This window comes from Cetorhinus maximus, chromosome 13, assembly GCF_964194155.1.
Source record: "Cetorhinus maximus chromosome 13, sCetMax3.hap1.1, whole genome shotgun sequence".
Classification (NCBI taxonomy): domain Eukaryota; kingdom Metazoa; phylum Chordata; class Chondrichthyes; order Lamniformes; family Cetorhinidae; genus Cetorhinus; species Cetorhinus maximus.
In genome coordinates this window covers 46,183,337-46,207,996 of record NC_135891.1, presented here as the reverse complement: position 1 = coordinate 46,207,996, position 24,660 = coordinate 46,183,337, and the positions used below count along the sequence as shown (strand labels likewise).

General features: G+C 44.3%; 1 protein-coding gene across 3 annotated transcripts in view; it reads left to right on the top strand.

Moving 5' to 3' along the window:
• The window catches only part of atp9a (ATPase phospholipid transporting 9A), a 211,068-nt gene that overhangs the window by 31,194 nt on the left and 155,214 nt on the right, over nt 1–24,660 (top strand). For 2 of the 3 annotated variants that reach the window (XM_078555358.1, XM_078555357.1), the window contains exons 2-4: nt 8,710–8,848; nt 14,397–14,510; nt 21,166–21,274. In XM_078555358.1, the coding sequence (XP_078411484.1) occupies nt 8,710–8,848; nt 14,397–14,510; nt 21,166–21,274 (362 nt within the window). The remainder of the gene's footprint in view (nt 1–8,709; nt 8,849–14,396; nt 14,511–21,165; nt 21,275–24,660) is intronic. The other variant, XM_078555359.1, reaches the window with a different exon arrangement.

The window sequence follows — 24,660 nt, the reverse complement described above, 5'->3', positions numbered from 1 at the left end:
TTCCTGATGCTGGGTCCCTCGATCAGGCACTGAGTGCCTTTGCCTTTGAACAAGGGACACTGCTGCACCCTCCCCCAGACTGCCAGAAGCCTGCAAAAGAGTGGGCAGTCCACTTAAGGGCTTCAACTGGCAGCGAGCAGGAAGGCTGTCTACAAGCCTTCCTGCCACAGACATAATTGGGGCAGAGGCAGGAAGATTGTGGTGTCCCCCTGTCACCCTCCCATCCAGTTAACTGCCCCTGCCACTAAACCCACCACGTGTGAGGGCATTAAATTCGCCCCAGTGTCTTGTCAAGCTGGACGATCCTATCTGTTGCCTTCTGGTATTAACTGGAACTGAGCAGGAAATATCCAGCTCCCCTAGATAGATGTTCTCATCTAGGTCACATCAATGAGGTGGGCTCATTGTCGAATCATCTACTGCTCCTCATCCACGGACCTCTCCACAACATCAGAGTGATGAATGCTATTGTGTCTTGACTGAAATATGGAGCATGCTCTGAAATTTTTACCTATGATTATTTTTCTCTCTTGGAAGATTAATAAAGTCTGTGCCCGGAATTTTCCAGCCCCTCACACTGGCGGGATCATCTGGTCCCGCCGATGTGAACGGAGATTTCAGTGGCTCGCCAGGTGGAACCTGCCGTGGTGGGGGGGAGCTGGAAGATTCCGACCTATGATCATGAAAATTATGAGTGGTCTGTTGAAAGGGCAATCAATAAACTCTGCTTTTCTTGTCCTGGGATCATGTTACCCATACTAGTGCCAATTAAAAAGCTGTGGGGACCCAGGCAAAATCCTTGAGCTGTTTTCAACCAGTATCAAGTGTTTTGAATGGTTATCATTTGAAGTAATTGTTACTATCTTTAAAGAATTAAGGCTTGCTTTCAACCTCTGGTAAACTTTGTTGATTTGCTTTATGACTTTGCCCAACCACTCATTCATCTCTATCTTTTAATGTATTTGTCCCTAGCAAAACCTTTTATTTTATTTCTGTGCTGGTCACTGTTGCATTATGGACTCTATCTTCACTCCCACAGGTCCAAGGGGATCAGAGTTGAGCATAAGTGCCATGGATTTATCTGTCCATGACCAGATAGCCCTTAATGTGATCCAGCCTGGAAGAACATAAAATAAGAAATAGGAGCAGGAGATGACCATATGGTCTGTTGAACCTGCTCTGACATTCAATATGATCATGGCTGATCTTGGGCTTCAGCTCCACTTTTTTTCCCGCTCCCCGTATCCCTTGATTCCCTGGAGGACCAAATATCTGTCAATCCTAGCTTTAAATGTATTCAACAACGGAGCATCCACAACACTTTGGGGTAGAGAATTCCAAAGATTCACAACTGTTTGAGTGAAGAAATTGCTCCTTAACTCATTCCTAAATGATTGGCCCCTTATCCTGAAATTGTGCTTTCCAGATTCCCCAGCCAGGGCAAACCATGTCTCAGTAAAGTAAGTCCTCGCTTAATGTTGTAGTTGTGTTTCTGAAAAGGACAGCTTAAAATGAAGCAACGTTAAGTGAATCACACTTTCCCATTATAGCCAACTTAAAAGCTATAGTTAGGTTCTGTAGGACCTTTTTCATCAGAAAATTATTAAAACTTTATACCCCGTAAGTTGAAATACTTCACATTGTTAAATTCCTATACTCGTAAAGGAAATAAGTTTCAAAATAAAATAAATTTAAAAATATAAAAGAAATATGCTGACTCTTTCTACTTACCTTTGCTGTTACTCCTGCTCTTTGTTGATCCCTCTCGCCTCCGCTCACTCTCGCTGCTACTTTCCTCTCCCGAACCCTTGCTGTGAGCAAGAGCTTGTGAGATGAGTGGCAAGAGGCAGGAAGAGCCGCTCTAAGTTGCAAGGTTGCTGAGGTAAGCTGCAAGCTGGACAGGGGGCGAGAGGAAAAGATGGCAGCAACCAGGAGGGTTGGCGAGAGGTAAGGTCAGCGGGAGGGAAGGTCGGCAGCGACCAGGAGGATTGGCAAGAGGGAAGGTTGACAGTGACCAAGAAGATCAAGGAGCAGGAGAGGCCACTCTGAATGGCACAGATTGAGCCACGTGACTCTATATCAGACCCAGTGCAAAACAATGTTAAAAAGAAACTCCCAATGCTAAATGTGAATTTGGGCCCAATTAACTGACTAACTTTAAAGAAGAATTACTTAAAAGGAGACAACATAAAATGGGGACTTAACTGTATCTACCCTGTCAAGCCCCTTCAGCATCTTGTATGTTTCAATGAAATCACTTCTCATTCTTCTAAATTCCAGAGAGTATAGACCCCATTTATTCAGCATCTCATCTTTGGACAATGCTCTCATCCCAGGGACCAATCTAATGAAATTTTTCATCCTGCCTCCAAAGTCATTATATCCTTCCTTAAATATGGAGAGCAAAATTGCACACAGTATTCCACATGTGGTCTCACCAAAACCCTGTACAATTGTAGCAAGACATCTTTATGCTTGTACTCCAATCACCTTGCCATAAAGCAACATGCCATTTATCTTCCTAATTGTTTGCTGTACCTGCATGTGTTCTTTGTACGAATACACCCAAGTCTCTCTGCACATCAATATTTACAAGTTTCACACCTTGTAAAAAAAATTCTACTTTTCTATTCTCACAACCCAAAGTGAATAACCTCACACTTCCCCATTTTATACTCCAGCTGCCCCTTTGTTCCTACTCACTTAACCTGTCTATATCTCATTGAAGCCTCTTTGTGTCCTCCTCACAGCTTGCATTCCCACCTAGCTTTGTATCAACAGTAAACTTAGATACATTACTCCGTGTCTTTTTGTCTAAGCCATTGATAAAGCTTGTAAGTAGCTGTGGCCCAAGCACTGATCCTTGCAGCACTCCACTAGTACCAGTCTGCTAACTTGAAAATGTCCCATTTATGTCTACTCTCAGCTTCCTGTCCATTAATCAATACTCTATCCATGCTAATATATCACCCCCAGTTCCATGGGCCCTCACCTTGTATATTAACTTTTTGTGTGGCACCTTATTGAATGCCTTTTGAAAATCCAAGTACACTGTACTGACTGTAACCCTGCTAATTATTATCCCAAAAAATGATTACATTTTTCAAACGGGATTTCCCTTTCGTGAAACTGTGTTGACTTGTTCTAATCATACTATGCTTTTCTAAGTGCGTCGTTAAGGCTTCCTTAATAATAGATTCCAGCACTTTCCGAATGGCTAATGTCAGGCTAATTGGCCAGTAGTTCCCCATTTTCTCTCTACCTCCTTTCTTGAATAGCAGTGATACATTTACTAACTTCTGATCTGCTGGGACCATTCCAGAATTTAGGAAATTGTGGAAAATCATAGCCAGCACATCCATTACCCCGGCAGCTACCTTTTTTAGAACCCTGGGGATCTTTCAGATTTTACCCAATCAACCTTAGCCAGCTGTCCCATCATACCTATATAATTGGCTTTATTTAAGTTTATGATTCTTGTTTGTGATTGGATTATGTCATTTTCAAACGTAATGTGGAACTCAGTTGTATTATGATCACTATTTCACTGTGGATCTTTTACTATGACATTACTAATTAGCCCTGCCTCGTTGCACAATACTAGATCTAAAATAGCCAACTAGATAGTCCCACAACAAATTGCTCCTGGAAACGGTCACAAAAGCATTCTGCGAACTCATCTTACAGACCACCTTTACCAATTTGATTGATTCAGTCTACATGAGGATTAAAGTCCCCTACAACTGTTACATTGCTTTCATAACAAGCTCCAACAATTTATTGTTCAATGCTCTGTCCAAAAGTAGAACTACTTTTAGGGGGCCTATAAGCTACTCCCACCACTGTTTTTGGACTCTTGATATTCCTACTCTCCACCCATACTGATTTCACTTCCTGATTTTCTGAGCCAAGATCCTTTCTCATTAATGTCCTTATGTCATCCTTTATTATCAGGACCCCCCTCCACCTTTTCCATTCTACCTGTTTTTTTGAAATGTTGTGTATCCTGGGATATTTATTTCCCAACCTTGATTACCTTGTAACCATGGGCAGAAATGTTTGGCCCACGGGCGGGTGCACACCCAACCCAAACGGGAGCAAAATAGTGCGCGATGACGTCGGGTGAGCATCCCGACGTCATTGCGCACTCGTGCAATATTTCATTCGGCGGGCGCATGTGGGTGCTGGAGTGGCACCTGCCACTTAAAGTCCTTAAAAGTCCAATTGTCTGTGATTTTTCCTTGCCTGTGCGATTTTTGCTCATCGCATGGGCAAAATGGGCAGGTGGCCAGCTGACATTTTCACAAACCTTATCCAAGGGTGGGATAAAAAGGGCCATCAGCATTGCCAGTGCGAGTAGTGAGCTGTATTGGAGATGGTTTGCAGCTGGTTGCTTATTGGTACTTAGCAGCATCATCTCTGTTCGGGGCTTCATTCTTAGCATTTTCAGGCTTCATTTCAAGACTCATTGCTGTCTGCCAGGCCCCCCGGAGGATTCAGACGGTGTGGATCCTTCCAGATATCAGTCTTCCCGTACCCTGGTAATGGGGATTGTGGTCTCTGCTGGAGGTACCTCCTCTGAGGAGGAAGAGAGGGGCAGAAGGGAGAGGAAGCCACGTGTCCATATGCAGTTTCCAGGGGAGGGACCTGTGGGAGGAGGGGTCCAGGCACAAGGGGCGCAGGGCCAGCAGCGAGTCCAAGGCGGAAAGGGTCGCAGAAGATGCCACTATCCTGCTGCCAGGGTTTACAGGTGGCAATGCAGCTACCTCTATGTCCAAGGTGAATTGCCGAAGGAGGTTCCACTTCTCAAGGGAGAGTGTGACCTCCATTTGCCAGATGATTGGCCCTGAGATCAGCTCCAACTGTGTGGGTAGACACCCCATGCCAGAGGCCCTGAAGGTCACAGTGGCCCTCCACTTCTATGCCTCTGGCTCTTTCCAGGTCTCAGTGGGGGATCTGTGTGGAGTCTCCCAATTGGCTGTCCACAGTTGCATCAAGCTGGTGACAGAAGCTCTGTGCAGGCAGGTACTGACCTTTATTCTTTACTGTATAGACTACAGTACCCCCCCAGCACGGTGTCACTGATCATGGTTGCATGCTGTGCTCTCCACAGTCTGCACTGGCAAGGGGGGACCCACTGGAGGAAGAGGAATTTGACATTCACAGATGATGAATCCAGTAGTGAGTCTGAAGATGAGCACTGTAAGTAGAACGCCGAGAGTGTGGAGCCAGTTCTCGGTAACCTCCAGGGAGTCAGGGACACCAGGGTTGACTTGATCACAAAGAACACTCAGTGCCTGTGCAATAAAGTTCAGAGCCACCTACGTCCAGCATTACATACTGGTGTTCCCTGCACCAATGAAATAAAAAGGTGAAGCATACTCAGGCCATGATGACAAAAACAAAACTTACCTCATTTTGATAATTCCAAACTATTTACATAAACTTCTCCTCTGGTTTTCTTTCCCAGATCAGTATGGATAAAGTAAACATAAAATCACTCATGACCTGTCCCCCTTGTGCCTTTAACTTATGTTTGCGAGTGCTGCATCTAAGTGCTCTCCCCTCACTGGCACCGGCATTGGAGGCAACCTGCTGACTCCGCTGTCTTGTTGGCCTTGATGACCTTGGTGGTTGTCCTCTGGCTAGTGGAGCCTTTGCTGGCCCCACCTGGGAGGGAGTGGCCAGTGCCACAGCTGGCATCCCCCCAGTCGCTGCAGCCTCATTAGATGCCACAGTCACTGTGGAGGGGCAGAGGAGCTGCTGCCCTCATCCAGAGCTCCCTGAGAGGAGCCTGCAAAGATGACAGGCAGCTCGTGTGCCAACATGAGATTGCTGTGGTCCTCCCCGCACACTGTTGATGGACGAGCACCTAGCTGGGATACTGGTTGCCTCATCCATCTCCCACTGTGACACTGACCACCTGAGGTCAGTGCCTGTGTGAGGGCTTGCAGGTCCAAGCACAAACCCAGGAACCCCTCATTCTGTCCCTGGAGATGCCTCTTCATGACAGTTAGCACTTTCAAAGGAGGAGGCGGTGCACTTGGCCATGATGGTCAGCGCAGTGCTCATGCTCTGCATGGACTCCTCTATCATGGAGACCATGGCATGCAGACCCTTATGGATCTCCACACATCTCGTTGGACATCCAGCATCTGCCTCATAATGGATGACTCCATGGGCTCATCATCAACCTTCGACTAAGCATCGTCCTGGTCCCCAGCAGCCCTCCGACTGCCGTCGCCCCGGGCACTCTCTGCCTCCGCCTGCACCTCAAGCGACTGTGAAGTGCCCTCACCAATGTGCACCGAGATACTAGCTGCTGCTCTAATGCCCACCAAGGTGCTGGTATCTGTGCTGGTGCCTGCTTCAGAGAGCGGATGTGAATGACGTCCGGTGGACCTCCAGTGCCAGAGTTGGCCCTTCGGGGCCTGGAGATTGGACTTCTGCTGGTGAATCTAAAAGGGAGAACAACGACATGTCATTAGTTTAAGGCATCACACTGTCACTGTGCATGCTAGGCACCCTGGTGAGACAACGGAGATCTGCATCATGGTGCCCTCATCTTCCAATGATCAATGGGGACTCCAGGTTTGAGGCTCACATCGATGAAAAGACTGCACTAGAATGGTTGCCACAATCCAAAACTCTCACCTCTGTGCACTGCACTCAACTTTACCTGGTACCCCCGCCTCTCCACGCCCAGTTACATGTGGGGCGTGCTGGCTCTCGAGCTCTAGGGCATCTTGCTCATACTGCAAAAGGATTAGGAGGCTTGCGGAGCCTCCGCCAGTCCACGACCTTTCTATTTTGTTGTGGGTAGTCTTCTCCTGAAACGACAGAGGTGCATTGATTAATCCACTCGATACCTGCAGTGCCACTGCAGCCTGGCCAACCCCAGCTGAGGAGCACCTGGCAGGACACTTCCGAGCCATGGCTCTCGAGCCGCAGGCACTCAGTCCAGTAGCCCGGGTTCAATCCCTTGGCCAACTCTGGCGTGATTGATGGCTGGCATTCAGGCTCTAGCACCCCTGAGGTCCACGGGGGGAAGGCCAGACCTTACCACATCTGCACTCTGACCCATGCTGACATTGTACTCATCCTTCCTGAGCGCAGCAGGTCATTGAAGTGCTTCTGGCACTGCACCCAGGAGCGCCGCACCATGTCACAGCTGCTGATCAGCGCTGCCACCTCCTCCCATGCCCTCTTGATGAGGTGCAGTGGCCTCCTCCCATCCCTGGGGACAAGTGTCTCCCTCCTGGCAGCTACCTATTCCAGGAGGACGCTGAGGCATTCATCAGAGAAGGGGGAGGGGGGGGGGGGGGGGTGGGGGGGGGGGGGGGGGGGGGTTGCCGAGTGCCCACCTGACCTGCCCTCTCACCTGCTGTGTCCATCTGCACTCGGGTCCATTGTGCCGGCTCCTCATACTTGTTGTTGGATATTGGTGTGGGCAGAGGATAAGAGTTAAAGATGATAGTTGGCAGTAGAGAAATGAAGCAGCGTTTATCTTAGGTCTCCACAAAGAAGCTGAAGTATTGATTGGGTTTGACAGGGGAGAATGATGCCTGATGGTGAAGGGAGTTTTAGAAATCCAAAGATAAAAGCTGAGGCAATAGGAAATTATATCGATGTTGGTAAAGACAAGCTGAGCAAGACAGGAAGGTACAAAGAGTTTAATGGTCATCCTGCATCAGAAAGTAAGGCTCAATGCAGGGAATAATAGTAAAAATAAGAAATGAAATTGAAGTCACTTTATCTGAATTTGCAGAGGATTCTTTCTTACTAAGATTGATACTGCCCAATCAGCTTCTTTTGCTGCTTCATTCCCTTCCCATTGACTACCAATTTCTCACCCCAGTTTTGTACTCCTCTGACTCTGACTTCATGTACATCCACCCATCTATGCTTGTTACTGGCAGCAAATCATTCTTGAAGTGTAGTCATTGTAGGCCAACCTTGCAACCAAATCTGCTCATGCCCATGGCCCATTGAAATTAAGTAGTAGTTAATCTTTCTTTGGTGATGTTAGTTCAGGGATAAATGTTGGCCTAAACACCAGAGCGCCCCTGCTGTTCCTTGAATTGCTGCATATCAGTTAGCTCACCTGAGAGGGCAGGCGTCTTATGCATTTTATCCACTCTCTATCTTTGCTTACAAAATTGTTGTAACATGCTTTCATTTTGTATATGGCATCCAATTTGTGAAACTCCCTAAATCGAGCAAATTATTTAACCAATATCTTTAAATGATACATATTGCTTCAACCAGCACTTTACTATCAGTTTATACATGAATGTTTCAGGACTCATCTGGCAAAGACTCTTGTGCATAATGTGTTAATTTGGAACTAAATGCGACTTTCCCATGAGCTTTAATGAATCAGAAAGGTAAAATAACTTGCTTTAGTCAGTTCACTTCCTGAAAGCTCTAATTTGAGTATCAAACTCAGTAAATTTACACTTTGCTATTCGTGGAAAAGGTACACATGTCATAACTTATAATTTGATGCAAACATTTTTATTTATACTTGTTCTGCACTGATCTCTGTAACCCCCCAACATTCCCCAATCAGGTGAATGAGACAATGTAAGACACCGATGTCATGTAAAATGAGACTGTAATTTCACAGAAAAATAAGTCTTCAATGTACAGTGCCAGTATTTTCTTTATCCAGTATATACTCTAAATATGCATATCTCTTTTCTAAAGGTGCTGTGGCTGGTGCTGTGGAGGAAGGGATTTCAAACCTCGTACAGTGTGGCTTGGACACCCAGAGAAGAGAGAACATAAATACCCACGAAATGTTATCAATAATCAGAAATACAACTTCTTCACCTTTCTTCCTGGGGTATGTGTTTGATGAATCTCATTTGTTAAATGAATAATGAACTGTAATCATCAAAACTGTTTGAAACCCCACATAAAGAATCATGATCCATATACTTTTGGATTGTGTGTAAATACATATGCGCCAGTTTGTGCATATATGTGTCAATTATTTTGAGTGCTGCTGATTATTCATATGCATCAGACCATTCAACTCTTGCAAAACCTACTTTGGTCAAATAAGCCTATTCAGACTTTCCATGAGCTCCTGGTTTTATTCAGAAGGAAAAAGATAGTTCTTTCTAATTTAGTGTAAGAATAGAACCATAGAAAGGTTACGGCAGAAAGAGGCCATTCAGCCCATTGTGTCTGCGCAGGCCATAAAAAGAGAAAATAGAAACTAGCTGCTCATTTTTAATCCCACTTCCCAGCACCTGGTCTGTAGCCTTGCAGGTTACAGCACTTCAGGTGCAGACCCAGGTACCTTATAAATGAGTTGAGAGTTTCAGCCTCAACCACCAATTTAGGTAGTGAACTCCAGATGTCCACCACTCTCTGGGTGAAAAAAGCTTTTCCTCATATACCCTCTAATCCTCCTACCAATCACCTTAAATCTATGCCCCCTGGTAATTGACCCCTGAGCTAGTTGAAACAGGTTTTTGGCTCATTGTTACTTTTCCCACACCTTTCCTTGGATCTCCTTCAAGTACCACTACATTCCCTGGCTAAGAGGAATGCCAGATGACATGATTCTACCCACACCACCTTCAGCTGGTCATTAACAGCTGGATAAAAGGACATTCAGTTGGCTTCAACTCTTCCCTCGCCTCCCTTTACTGACAGAGAAAGATAAACATCTTCACCCCATGGGCTTATAACACAGTATGTTGGAGCCCGATACTTTGTAGTTTTTTCCTATACAGAAAGGAACAAAAGGAACCTTCTGGATCAGGATAAATTTGCATAAAATAAATTGAATATGGCTATTTGATTGGTGCGTTACTATTTAGAAAGGCTCTACTACAGTTCTTCTTCATATTTTCTACTCTCTAACCTGGATGGCATTTGGCATTATGGTACTTTGCCCTTTATCTAGATTTCTCAAGGACAAAAGAAAGTGTAACTCACTTGTGGATATTGTTTGATCTATTATTTAATAATAAAAACGGATTGCATTGTCAGATAGCAGCTGTTAACTAGGTGGGTCCTAAAAACATGGTTCTTCAAAATGCTAGAATCATTTGCATTCACACATGGATTGGGTTTTCAGCTGGACTTTCCAAAGGTCAGTATTTTAGCTGGCATTTCCCAAGGGTCAAATGCAGGCTGTTGAAAAGACTTGATAGCAGACTTGATGGCTTGTGCAATTTTTCACAGCTTTCTTATCCCATTCACCTTTGAGTAGATTATTGAGACAGAAGCTCAGAGTCTTTCACATATGTAATGAACAGTCATTGGCTGTTTCCTATATGTATTTGTTCCCTTTTGTCATGGTTTCTCCATGTTTGTTTCATAATTTCAATGGAAATTCTCATTTCCTGTTGTTTCTCTTGTGGCTCATTTTGTTTTGTGGAAGATTGTCCATTGATCAATTCGTGAAGAATGAAGGAGCTGTTAGTTATGTATTAAAAATTAATTGTAACCTGTTGATATCCTAATATATTTACAAATATGGCAGATCACTTTCTTGCCTGTAAATTTTACGATATATGATAATGTCCAGTTCATGTAATTTAAAAATGCATTGGTTTAGAATCTAATTCTTGGACACTGTAAAAGTGCTCATTTTCTATTTGCCATTATCTGAAATGTTTCACTTTTTTTTTCTAATTATGCCTTTATGAAGCACCTTGGCATTTTTGTCTACATTATAGGTGTGATATAAATACAAGTTGTTGTTGTTTTGATTGCAGCAGTAGAATATATTTTGTCCAATGTTAGGGCAGACAGGTATTTTTTAATTTTAGACTGTGTTGCAACATGGAAACAGGCCATCTGGATCAAGCAGCCTGTGCTGGTGTTCATCTTCTATGTGAGCAAAAGTCCTAATTTTATTTACCCATCCTGCTTCCAATTCCTTCAACACTTTTCCTTCATTCAACTCTCCAATTTGATTTTGATTGATATAGTTAACATAGTTTCTGCCTCTAATACTAACCCTGAACGTGAATTCTACATCCTCATACCTCTCCGTATAAAGACATTTCTCCAGATCTCTACTCTAAATCTCTTATGGGGAGAATTTTCTCCCCGTCTGGGGAGGGGGGTTTTGGGTGGGAGTGGGCGCAGGCGGGCATGCAGCCGATTGCCACCTGCAATTGGCTGCGCTCCGCTATTTTACGTGGGCGGGCCAGTTAAGGCCCGCCCAGTGTGACGCGCACCCGGAAGCGCTAAGCGCTCCCTGTGCAGGCGGGGGGAGCAGGCTGAGCCGGGGCCTGCAAAGAGTGCAGAAATCTCCGAGGCACAGAGCAGCCTCAGGGAGATTAGTTTGATTTTTAAAAACTTTAATCAAGACAAAAAAATTTTTTAAGACATATCCCTTCATGTGACAATTAATTTTTTGAAAAAATTATATTAAACTTTAAAAACCTTCATGAAACCTCATCCCGTCCCTGGATGAGGTTTCATAATAAATGCGAAAGCCGCCTGGGCTCTACGCCTGCCTGCTTAAGGTTGGACAGACAGCTCAGTTAAGTATTTTAATTGATAGTTAAATGGCCTTAATAGGCCTTTGACAGTTCGGCAGATGCGCAGCCGACTCTGGTGTGCACCTGCCGAACTGAATATCTGAATGACACACAGTGACGTCGGGACGCACGCCCATCGTCACCGCGCATCATTTTACGCTTTGATGAGTGGGGCCCACCCCTGCTCACCGATCCAAAGATTCTACCCTATGTTTAGTTTTGTACCTAGGGCCCTTCACTTTTTGAAAATAAGCTTTGGGGTCATCTCCTGATCGCTGTCCCTGCTGGAGCTTGGGTGTCTGTTCCCCAACTGACTTTTAAAAAATTCATTCACAGGACTGTCATGCTTGCTGAATTGCCTCCACCCCTATCCAATTACCATTGGTACCCTCTCCCCCACTACCGCATGCAATTGGAAACTGCCCTTCCCCTTGCTGCCCCACCAGCATGATCTGGACCATTCATTCCCAATACTGTGCGTTCAGAACCCCACCTGATCCCCTTTGCTTGCGAAACAGGTTTCTTATCTGAAAGGCTGGTGGGAACCTGATTGAAAAACATCTAAAGGACTCCTGCAGTTAAAATCCTGATCTTCCAAACTTCACAGCAGCAACCCCCGCACAGAAATTGCCTCTGTTGTAAAGTCTAGGCCTCAGTGTCACTGCTCACATGATAAATGAATAACCTGAGTGATCTGGAAGTTGACTGATATCTATAGGAAGCATACTTCAGCAGTGACCTTCAAGGGCGGAGAGGAGAAAATTGACAGAAGGATAACATCTTGTCTCTTTTAAACTAATTTTAAGTAAAAATTGAAAACAAAACTTTTTTCTACAAATAACAAGAAATAAAGTTACCAATCAAATTTGCTTTATAGATATAATGCATATAGGGCTGAATTTTATGGGCCACTCGCGGGAAAGAAGAGAAGTGGGTGGACCCTTAAATTAGGGTGCTGTGCCATTGGCGGCGTGCCTGTCTACAGTCTGCCTGCCTTTTTTAAGACTTTATGAGCAGCGGGAAGGTGTTGGATGGGCTGCCCAATTGAGGCCCTTAAGTGGGCAATTAATTCCCAACTAAGGGCCTCAATCTGTTGCCAAAATAATTTAATGGGCAGTGCCTAATGTGCAGCCTGGCAAGTTTAACCTTGTGGACTGCAGGTCAGTGAAAAGGTGGGGCGTGCCTCTTTCCCAGGCCCCCGTGCCAATTGGAGGCCCTCCCCTCCATCCGCTCCCCATTTTGTGGTCCCTCACCCCCCCCAACACCTTCGCTGGGGCCCATTGACCCAGCCCCGACAAGATACTGAACCTACCTGGGTTTGGGGGCATCCGTGGTTCCTCTTACTCCTGCAGTACTGACAGTGGCCACTGATCTTTGGTGTGGTGCAGAGCTGCTGGCCCCTGATTTGCCGGCAGCTCTGTGAAGTGGGACTTCCTCCTGGAGATGGACAAATGACCCATCTCGTACTAATTAAAGTGTCTTTGCCTGAAAAAAATTAAAGCAGGGTGAGCCAGCCAAGCGGAGGAGGGTTTGTCGCCTAAATTTATGTTGGGGGGGCAGGGAGCTCTCCCTCAGCATATAATCCAATCCATGCATATTAGCTGATGTAAAATAAACTACTTGTCTATTCCCCATAGCCCATGTGTACCTGCACAGTATCAATGTGCAAACCTCCACTTGTTGATGTGTACCTTTATAAATGTATGTTCAGAAGAATGTAATTCCCAGCTGTAACATAACCCTACAATTCAGAGGCCATTTCTAGGCTGATGCAGCTTCAATGATTTCAAGCACCATGCCAGAGAGTTTCCGTTAGTTTGTGCTGGGTTTTTTTCCAGCACCAGTTCAACTGGAATTAGCCAAACTTGTGTGAAAGATTGGGGCATTTTAAGCACAAGTTATGTCAAGTGTAAACCGAATTTCCACGATCTTTTACGCTGGTTATAAGAAACATTGTGCTGGAAATTAGCCCAGTCCACAAAACTGTCCCAGACTGAATTAATAACCATGGCCACTTTCCACCATTTGCGCCTGTTTGAGCAGGCTCTTCAAATTAAACTCTTCATTTTCAAAGGCAAAGGCATTAGAAGGTACTTTGCAAATGTTTTCCAAGTATTAAAAAAAAGATGTTTTCCAAGAAACTGACTAGCGTACACCAGTGAAACTAGTAACTGGTTCGGTTTAGTGTTAAAGTCATTTTCAGTGATTGAAAATCAGATTATTCACTTGTGGTCAACTGGTGACTTTTTTCTGCTCTGTTAATGAAACCGCGCTAAGTTATCACTCTTAAATGCATGAGTGCAATTTTTTAATACAAGGTAAAGAAAGCAGTTATGCCTTATTATGCTGCCTGTTTTTACTGGCTCATAGAAGATTTTGGCCAGGATTTTCCAGCCCCGCTGTGCCAGGTCCTGCCGCAGTAGATGCAGCAAGCCAGCCAGAAGTCCATTGACTTCAGCGGCATCAGTAAATCTCATCGGTGGCTAGAACCGTATGTTTGTGGGGTTATGCGAAAAAAGTTAGCATGGAAACTCAAACTATAACGGAAAACAAACACAATTCCAATTGCAATTTGCACCCAATTTGCCAAATGCGCCCAATGCAGAAAGTCTACCCATGTCAAGTATTCCTGTTAATATCAAGTATTCCTGTTAATTCCATCCTGGGGACAGTATTTTGTAGTTTCAATACTACTTTCAAGTGTGTTTTTGAAAGATCTTTTTTGGGATTGGGTTCATGGGAAGTTGTAGAAAATTGATCAAACCCATTACTTTAAAACAATGTTGTAAATCTTATTATTTCGAAATCAACTCGTTCTTCTTCAGGATTCCAAGCTGGGCTCTTTCATTTAGAATTTAATGCATTCTTTCTCTCTTTTTCTAGGTACTTTTTAACCAGTTTAAGTATTTCTTCAATCTGTATTTCCTGCTGTTGGCATGTTCCCAGTTTGTACCAGATTTGCGGCTTGGTGCTCTGTACACATATTGGGCTCCTTTGGTAAGTCCACCATTATTCATCTGACTTCACTATACTTCTCAGAAAGTCCAAGAAACCAATATTTGAGACTGAATATTGTCCCATATGAATACTGCAAACAGATAAGGCCCAATTTTACGTGCCACTTGCATTTCATGCTACTTTCACACCCTGTGCAATTTTAACAGAGAGGTTTGGGTCAGCATTGATCCCTCAACCCAGGCAGGCAGGGATGTCAATTTGAGATCCAAAAGCTGAGGCCTGATGATGTAATTCAGATTCTGACATTATTTTAATCTGAGCCAGATGACTCTCACACATTACCCATTATGCTCGAGAACGTTTGCATGAGAAGGCTTCAGCACCAGAAGATGCCAAGGTAATATGATGGCTACGTTGTTGGCCAGGAGCATGAATCAAACCGTGAGGGTGCACTTTTACCAGAACAGCTGGACTCTGGAGTTTACAGAGCAAATTTGTTTGTGAAAGACTTGTTAGTTGGCATTAACTTTATGGAGAAGAGATTCTGCTCAAGTAGTAGTGGAACAATCAGTCACCCAGTCGTTCTTGTTATCGCAGTCATATGGATATGTTTCCTGTTGAACTGTTTCTTTGTGACCTGTATTTTTAGAACTCTTTTGTACACCTTTTTACATTTTCATTCTTTTTACATTTTCATTAAAAAATGCACAAATGACAAATGTGCTAGCATACTTTACTGATTTCTAGTTTCCTGGTCAGAATTCCAGTTCTGTTTCTGCACAACAAAATGGCACCAAGGCTTCTGAGTGGATTTTTTAATCAGACCAAAATTGCATTTTATGATCTCTGTGACTGTGCTAAATAAATTTATTGTATAATTGTCATTCAGTTTTTGTAACCCCAGTCTTCCATGAGTTTTACTGAAGCCCTTTGACATGATTATAGACTACACAGACTATAGGATGAACAGATGCAGATGGGGCCAAGTTCTGAAGGAGCCCTGTGTTGGGTGTGACTGAAAGTGACTAGAATCTCTCTGAATAGCTTGAAGCTCTATTGTGGAAATGTCGCGAGGCTTCACTCCTGGAATCGATTATCCAAACATTTGCATGCAGTGTGTTGAGGCTATGTGGCAACAGATACTCAACCTGTTGGGTGTCTTTTTTAAAGAAGGTCTTTATTTAAAATCTATTGTGAGACGTGTACAGGATAACATGTTGTCATGTGTTCCTCATATAGATATTCAAAGACCAAGACTGCTGGAGTTGGCCTGATGGTTTTATTTTGTGTGGTTCTACGTCCTACTTATCCATTTGTGAACTCGGGTACATGCTGAGTTAGCTGATCTCCACTGGGGTCCCACAATTGGCCTTAATATCCTGAGGTTAAGGACCACATAAAGTCAGTAGTCTGGCTGCTAATTGCTTTCAGAGAGCCTGTGTGTACAGATGTCTGATCAGTGAGGTTGGTTGTGACACCTCTGCAGTTAAATATCCTGCTAATACTGACTGTGTCAGTATAATAATGGCCACTTGCTTGAGATACTGCTGGATTTCCAGCCCTCATGGAAGTTTGTCCCAACTAAGGGCGGAATTTTCCGTGCCTGTTGGCGTTAGGCATCATGGCGGTTATGAGCAGACGATTTGCAATCATCAGCTCTGCCCATCAATGGCAGGCCGCCTTTCCCACTGCTGGATGTCAGGAATGTCATTTTAATACATCTGCATATCATTATAAGCCCTGCGTGCCAGAATCATCCCCTATGTCAAATTTACCGTCCACGTTGGTGGGAAAACACGCTGGTGCAGACCACATCTTGACAAGTGTGACGTTCAGAAGTCTGGACTTACTGTCAGGGCCTTGCTCACATTGTGGACATCCAAGGAGCAGAAGATGTTGGAGCCCTCCAGCAACCAGACCCTGGAGGAATGTGCATCGCATGCTTGGTTGACTCTGATAGGCATGGCTTGGCTGGAAGGTGGAAGGTCACTGTTGAGGTCTGCTTCTGGACATCAGTGTCTTGGCCATGGTCTGCTACGGATGATCGTCAAAGGGGTTGAGAGGACGGTCCCAGCTGCGGGTGAGAGAGGACTGTGTATCGGGCGGGGGGGTGGAAGAGGAAGGTCTAGGCTTCACTGAGAGAGGAAGGTGTACCGGGGTGGGGGGGGGGGGGAGGGGTTGAGTTTAGGAGGCGCGAAATGATGATGTCGGTTTGGGGGATGAGGTTGGGAGGGGGAGGGAGAACATGGGAGAATGCGGCAACTGGCGAGGTAGGTGTAAGTGGGGAGGAACGTATAAAGAAAGGAGTTCTGGGGGGAAAGGACTGCAGGTGGAGGAAGGGGTTTGGGGTGGGGGGCAGGAGTCCAGGCGGAGGAAGGAGTCCGGGGGGGGAGGAAAGGAATTTGTGGGGAGGAAGGAGTTTGCAATTAGTGCAAATCTGGGATGATTCCACCCTTCAAGTCTGCTCCTTCAGGAGAGCAGAGAAGGAAACTAGGGTTGAAATCTATGCTGAGCTCACTGTCAGAGATTTACTTGTTCAGTTTAATATAATTCTTATTAAAGCAATTCTTGCAGTTTGAGGATGATGTCACCACACAGCTACGGCAGTGCAGTTTAAGGAGGTTTCAGGAAGTGAAGTGATTTATTTTAAATAGAATCAATGATTTACTATTAGTCACTTCTAGGTTGCTGGTATTTGCTGTCTAACCTCTGCCATTGTTTTGCAGAATTGGGTGGTAAGCGATGAGAACTGGGGTGGGGGACATGATCCAATGTGGGCATTTTGAAATAATGATGAGTTTCCATCAGGCATATTTTCTATCTTCTGCACTATCGCAATGCTGGTTCATTCTGTTCCTCCTTGATGTCCAGCATAACTATGGATGGCGGAAGGACAGTTTAAATGGCCACAAAGCCTATTATGCTTTCAGCATTACTTGACAAAGCTTTTAAAGTGCATTTTCTACTGGCACCAGAACACTGTTCCCTCTCCAGGCTCGTTCCCTAGCTAAAGTTGGAGAACGTGCCTTAATTATGCTAATAACCTTGAGGCTGGAAATTACCTGGGTCACGCATTATTTTTGTGGTGGGAAGACATTCTGCTGAAGATATGCCCAATTCTGTAAAAGCAGAATATCTGAACCATAATCATTTACCTTTGTATTCACTGTAAAATCTCAAGATGGGCTGGGGGTGCCCACAGGAAATCTTAAGTAGGATATAGATCGTTTAAAAAAATGTTTAGCTGCATCTGTGTTACTATGACAAGAATTCTAATGAAAGGGTGAGACAGTGTAGTGGAGAAAAACAACTAGGGTGTAAATTCTGTGTTGTTTTTAATTGTCTCTGTTAGTCTCTCTAAGCCAGATAACTAATCCTTTTATTGTTTGAAACAATATTTCCCCTCTTCTTTCTGTTTCGTTACAGTGGCATTTGCTGCTGTTCTGCTTCAGCTGAGAGGGGAAAAAGCCAAGGCTGCTGATGGTCTTGTGGTTTTCAGTGACTGGTTGATGAATGAGAGATGGGGTAGGCTGGTATTTTAAGTGTCTCCATCACTAAGATTCTGTGTTCCATCCAGTAGCTGAGAATTGGCTAAACATACTCAGTCAGGTTTGGGATTGAGTTCAGAAAGCTCTGGGTGGGATTGAAATTTGCCGGTTCCATTCTGGATTGAAATCCAACACTAGTTGAGGCACACTTCAGGTGCAATACAGTGAGCACACACACACACACACACTCACACACACACACACACACACACACACTGTGGACCTCAGATCTTTAGCCATTGATTCCTACTAGGCAAAGAAACAAATTTATATATAAAGCTCGAAGTTGGACACGTGTAACATTCAGACGTTGATCTCCGTTTGCATTAAGAAAAGTGTTTTTTTTTCTGTATCTTTTTGTCCTGTCCACTCTTCTCATTTGGAAGTGCTGTTACTTGTGGGACAGGTATCTGTGGGACAGTTATGGGACTCATCGTATTTAAGCCCAGAGAACTGAGTACTGTTAGACAATTCACACGGGGCAGAATATTGCCATTGGCGTACGAGGATGGGCCCGACATGTTGACACGTAAAATGACGCGCGATGACGTCGGGCGTGCGTGCTGACATCATCGCGCATCATTTTGATATTTCATTCAGTGGGCATGCGCCAGAGGGGGCTGCGCACCCGCCGAACTGTCAACGACCTATTAAGGCCATGAGAAAAGTAATTAAAAACAAAAAACTGTGGATGCTGGAAACCCAAAACAAAAACGGAAACAGAAATACCTGGAAAAACTCAGCAGGTCTGGCAGCATCGGCGGAGAAGAGTGCAGTCGACGTTTCGAGTCCTCATGACCCTTCAACAGAACTCTGTTCTGTTGAAGGGTCATGAGGACTCGAAACGTCAACTGTACTCTTCTCCGCCAATGCTGCCAGATCTGCTGAGTTTTTCCAGAAAAGTAATTCAGTTTGTTAACAGTGCTGCCCGTTCAACCTTAAGGTTGGCGGCAGGCGAAGAGCCCTAGCGGCCTTTGTGTTTTTCAGGAAACCTCATCCATAGGCGGGATGAGGTTTCCTGAAGCTTTTATAAAGTAAATAAATATATTTTCTTAACTTCACAAACATGTCCCAGCTCATGTGACACTGTTACATGAGGGGACGTTTAAATAAATTTTTACTTTATTTATTAAGAAGTTTTGTAACCTATTCAATCCCCCTGAGGCAGCTCTGTGCCTGGGGGAGATTTCTGTGCTCTTTCACACACATGCATGAAAGAGTGCAGGCCCTGACTCTCCCTCCTCCCCCCGCCTGCACAGGTAGTGCTGAGCGCTACCGGCCATGCGTTACGCTGGGCGGACCTTAATTGGCCTGCCCGCGTAAAATGGCGGTGCGCAGCCGATCATGGGCGGCGATTGTCTCCGTGCCCGCCCCTGCCTGGAGCCACCCAGCCCGCCCGCCATAGGAAAAATTCACCTCATGAAGAGAGAGAGCATCACAACTAAACCTGACTCTGGTGTCCATCACACATTTATCTTCTGCAGTGAGATTTCTGGTTGGTTTTACCCATCCTTAGGTTAGGGTCAGGGAAGCTAAATGTTGTGTCTCTATCGCTGGTCCACACAGATACAGATGTAAAAGGCCATTTGACCCATCTTTGTTCATCAACCAAGAAAGATCTTGCAGTCCCTTTGTCACACTAGCATCAAACTGCTTCTTCAGTGGTTCTAAGATTTTCCTTGTTCTTGTTTGTTCATCAAAATCAAGGATGTTGGCAGAAAGTTCATGCTGCTTTTGTTTTAAAATATTCTTGGGAGTCTATTCCACATCCAATTTTCTTTACTTCCTCTACCTTTCTATCTCGATGGTGCTGCTCATTACCAAAGTGCAATTTCAGTGAGCAGAATCTTCCGGTCGATGAGTTGAGGTGGGGCCCACTCGCTGACACGTAAAATGATGCGGGGTGACATCGGGTGGAACTCCCGACATCATCCTGCATCATTTCCATTTTCAGGTCGGCAGGGGCGCAGTCGAGTCGGATGCGCGCCTGCCGACCTGTGAATGGCCTATTAAGGCCATTAGAAAACCAGTTCAGCTCATTAATGGACCTGCCCATCCAACCTTAAGGCTGGCGGGCAGGCTGGGAGCCCAGGCGGGCTTGTGAAAAAACATGAAACCTCCTCCGCTGGCGGGATGAGGTTTCATGAGGATATTTACATTTTAATGAAAGGTTTAAATAAAAGTGATGGACATTTCCCAACTTATGTGTCAATGTCACATGAGGGGACATAGCAGGGACAATTTTTAAACACCTTTATTAAAAGTTGAAAATCTGAGCCGTTCTCCCTGAGGCAGCACTTAGCCTCAGGGAGATCTGTGCACTCTTTCGTGCGCATGCGCGAAAGAGTGCACTCCTGGCAGAAGTCACACTGGGTGGGCCTTAATCGGTCTGCCCATGTGAAATGGCGGCGCACCCGATTGGGAACCTGCCCGCTCTACCCCCCCACTGGGGAGAAAATTTTGCCCAATGTTGCCAGCAACCCTTTAGCACCCTATCCCAGTGACCCCTTTTTATGTGAGTCTAGGTGGCAAGAATTCGCAGGTTAGTCAACTATGGAAAGCATCACAGCTGAACCTGATGGTTCCTGCCCAATTTCCTCAAGCATGCAGAGGCCATTGGATAGTAAGCAGGAATGGGAAACCTCCCTTGCCTTGGGTACTGAGGCTATTGATAACACATTACAGCTCCAGCTGAGATCATTAAATATCAGGAATTGAACCTTGGGATCTTAAGTCTGGATGGATACAAGGTATCAGAAGATCTTCAGAACAGTTTTTCTAGAGAGGCTTCTGAAAAGCTAAACGCTCCAATAAGAGCTATGTTTAGTTTAGGTGCATAAAATAGAGAGGCGAAATGGTTTGTTACAATACAGCTCAGTGCTTGATCAGGTACAGTTTGATGTATTCAATTTTCACTAATAATAATGATACACCTGCTCTCAAAATACAGCTCTCCAGCCTGGAAGGCTGCTGAACCTGCCATTTACTGCCTTAGGTTGGTCTGAGGCAATCAGTATATTGGATAGCTCATTTCAATTTGTTAAATGCCCAACTCCTGGGACTGTGTTTAGTGAGGGTAGAGCATGGTGATGAAATTGTTTACCAGCCTTACAAGTATTGACTTTCATTTTATTTTTGGTTTGCAGGGTTTTGTCTTGGCAGTGACAGTCATTCGAGAGGCAGTGGAGGAGATCCGATGTTATGTCCGAGACAAAGAAGTGAACTCCCAGATCTACAGCAAGCTCACAGCAAGAGGTTAGCACCTAGGGCCCTGCTCCTGCTTCTTGTATCCTGTTGCCAGCTGCTAAAACAGTAGGATTTAACTAAATTGAACAACATTTAAAATCAAAGGCTCTGTTCTGGGAAAGCATATGTGCTGTTTCTGTGGTGCTATACAAGTGATGTGACAGAGCCCCCATTTGGAGCACTCCTAGAGATTTATGACGCATTTGTCATTTGCATACCAAAAGTGGTTTGGTTAAAAAAAGACTGCTGTTAGGTTCTGACTTAGCTTAGGTTTATTGCTTTAAATCTCCCTTTAATAGAAGATTTTTAAGCAAACGTGGAATCTCCTTTGCCACCCCCCCCCCCCGCCCCCATCCCACCCCACACTAAAAAATATATGGTGACATGATGTTGAGACCCTTCATCAGCACTAAGCAGAATATAAGTCTATAGTATATAGGAACCAAATATTTATAGATGAATTAAATGTTGACTAAAACATTTGAAATGTTACAAGTCACACACAGCTGATGCATTGTGAACACCATGTCAGTAATGTCTTTGAAGTATCATTGAATCAATTTCAGAATTAGTAACTTTGTTCTGAACCTCACAGTAGGAATTGGAGACTCAATTTCTGTTCTTGAGTTTTATAAAATGGTTTGTTGCTGCTCTGATTGAATTCCCACTTCTTTTCTATAACCTATGGAAAGAATCCTGGGTGTGGAATGAGACCTGCAGAGACGTTTAAGAGTATGAACAAATGACCAAACACACTGAAAGATATACAGTGCTGACAGGGCTCAGAGCTGACCTCATTTTTTATGAGATGGCTGCTGTGTTTAACCCTGACAGATGGCCATAACAGTGCCATGAAATCTCAATGTTGTGGAACTAATCCAATCTGAAATGGGGTGCAAGGCTAGGTTAGGGAACTGAACACAATCTGCTTTTACTAATCTGCACCGATCCTGTAAGGTGTCTTTCTGTTTCTGGCTTTCTCGAGTTTGAAACCAATTCCTTGTATGATTAGGCCAGTTTCCCACCAAATCATTGTTACGGAACAAAGATATTCTTCTCTGAATATCTGACATATGACAAGGCTGTTTAAGTACTCAAATCATATTTTCTTCTAAGAGTATTGTTTGTATCTATTAATTTATTTAAAATGATTTTAAATAGCTGGTTCAACACAATTACTGAACATCCCATCGTTTATGTTCAGTATGTATATTGGCATGGGGTGAGGTAAGTAAAGCATCCTGGATATTAGTTAATCAACTATATTGGCTGTTGGGTAATAGGAACATCAAGTGATAGTGTATAACGGACAATACCCAATTGCCCTCCTATTATACATCTCTCTCATTTTTTTTGTTTCAGTTAAAGTCAATGGAAATAAAAATCTGGAAATATGGTGTGAAACCAATTCAATATCATTCATTGTACATGATCACCCAAAGTTAAAACTACCCCCCAAAGACTTTTTTGGATTGATCAATTTATAAATGTACTCCTCAATGTGAAATTGAGCCACAAAGAGCAGAAGGTTTCAGCTCTGGCTCTTGTCTACACTGAGTTAGCTCTCCATTGGATGACAGTCAGCGCTCTGCAATTAACCTCTGTACTCCTTGGATAGGAAGGAGAAAAATCCACTAGACTTTTTTGCCCAGTCTTTCTGCTCAGTGACTCCTGCTGGAGTGTATGGATATTGGGTGAAAGCAGGATTGTATCTAGATGTGATACCCTGAAGAATCGAATGGCTGTGATAGTTAATTAGCCGAGTGACACTCATCATTTATACTCACAAATGAAGTATGCGTATTTGGTGAGATAGTAACCAAGAAACTGTGCAAATGAGAAATGTGAAAATTCAGAGAAAAATGCTTGACCCTTATTTTGGGTGACCGCCTTCATCAGTTGCTGCAGTCCATATGGTGTTGGTACTCCTTCAGTGCTGTTATTTTTCTTTATTCTTTCTTGGGATGTGGGCGTCGCTGGCAAGGCCAGCATTTGTTGCTCATCCCTAATTGCTTTTAAACTGAGTGGCTTGCTAGACCATTTCAGAGGGCAACTAAAGGAGGGAGTTCCAGGATTTTGACCCCATGACAGTGAAGAAACAGTGATATGTTTCCAAATCAGGACGGTCTGTGGTTTGGAGAGGAAATTGCAGGTGGTGGTGTTCCCATGTGTGATTTGCCCTTGTTCTTCTAGGTGGTAGAGGTCACAGGTTTGGAAGATGCTATTGAAGGAGCCTTGGCGACTTACTGCACTGCATCCCTTAGATGGTACACCCAACTGCTACTGTGTACTAGTGGTGGAAAGAGTGAATGTTTAAGGCTGTGGATGAGGTGTCAATGAAGCGGGCTACTTTGTCCTGGATGATGTTGAGTTTCTTGAATTTTCTTGGTGCTCTATTCATCTAGGTAATTACAGAGCATTTCATCACACTCCTGGCTTGTGCCTTGAAGATGGTGGGCAGGCTTTGGGGAGTCAGGAGTTACCTGCCGCATGTTTCCTAGCCCCTGACCTTCTCTTGTAGCCACAATATTTATATGGCAGAGCCAGTTAAGTTTCTGGTCATTTGTAACTCTGGGGATGGTGGGAGATTCAGCGATGGTAATACAATTGAATGTCATGAGGAGATGGTTAGATTCTCTCTCGGTGGATTTGGAGTGTGAGCTTGACTCATACAGGTTGAGCACTTACTTGAGAAAATGATATTGACCACAATTCATTGCTTGAGATTCCAAATGTTGTTTTTGGCTTCAAGGATGAAAGTGCTTTAGAATTAACAAATAGTCCATTACATTTTTGGTACTTTCTTCCCATCTCTCATGAAGCTGCTGACATTTGCTGGTGTACACTTCCACATATATGGGATGCTCTTCGGTATCTTGCCCAAGTGGCCATTTTTCAAGCGTAAACCAAGATAGTGAGTGCTGACAAACATTCAGGAGTGAGAACCATGACTGATTCTTACCCACACCCTCCCCTTAGCTGGAAGCTCAGCTAAGTGCCAAATAGGATGCTGAGTTTGTGAATAGCCTGATTCATCGAAGGCAATAGCTAGGAGGCAGATGGAGTAGGTGGCAAGGGCATGCATTTATGGTAGGGGCCGAAAAAGCTGACTCTTCCAGTCTTTAGTTGGTGGAAATTGTAATTCATGTGAGATTGAGTGTTGAACAAGCAGTCTGACAGTACTGAGTCAATGATGGGGTTGCATGGTAAAGCTACCTTGTGGAAGCTGACACAATATCTGCAAATTTGTCAGATGAAGCTGGGAGCTTTAGTTCTGAATGACTTCAATACTACAGCAGGCATTGCCTTCTGCCACTAAGCTATTAGGAATACTAACCCACCTTTCAAAAAGATGTGTTTATCTAGGTAAAAAATGTCTGTGTTCCAAAATCAAC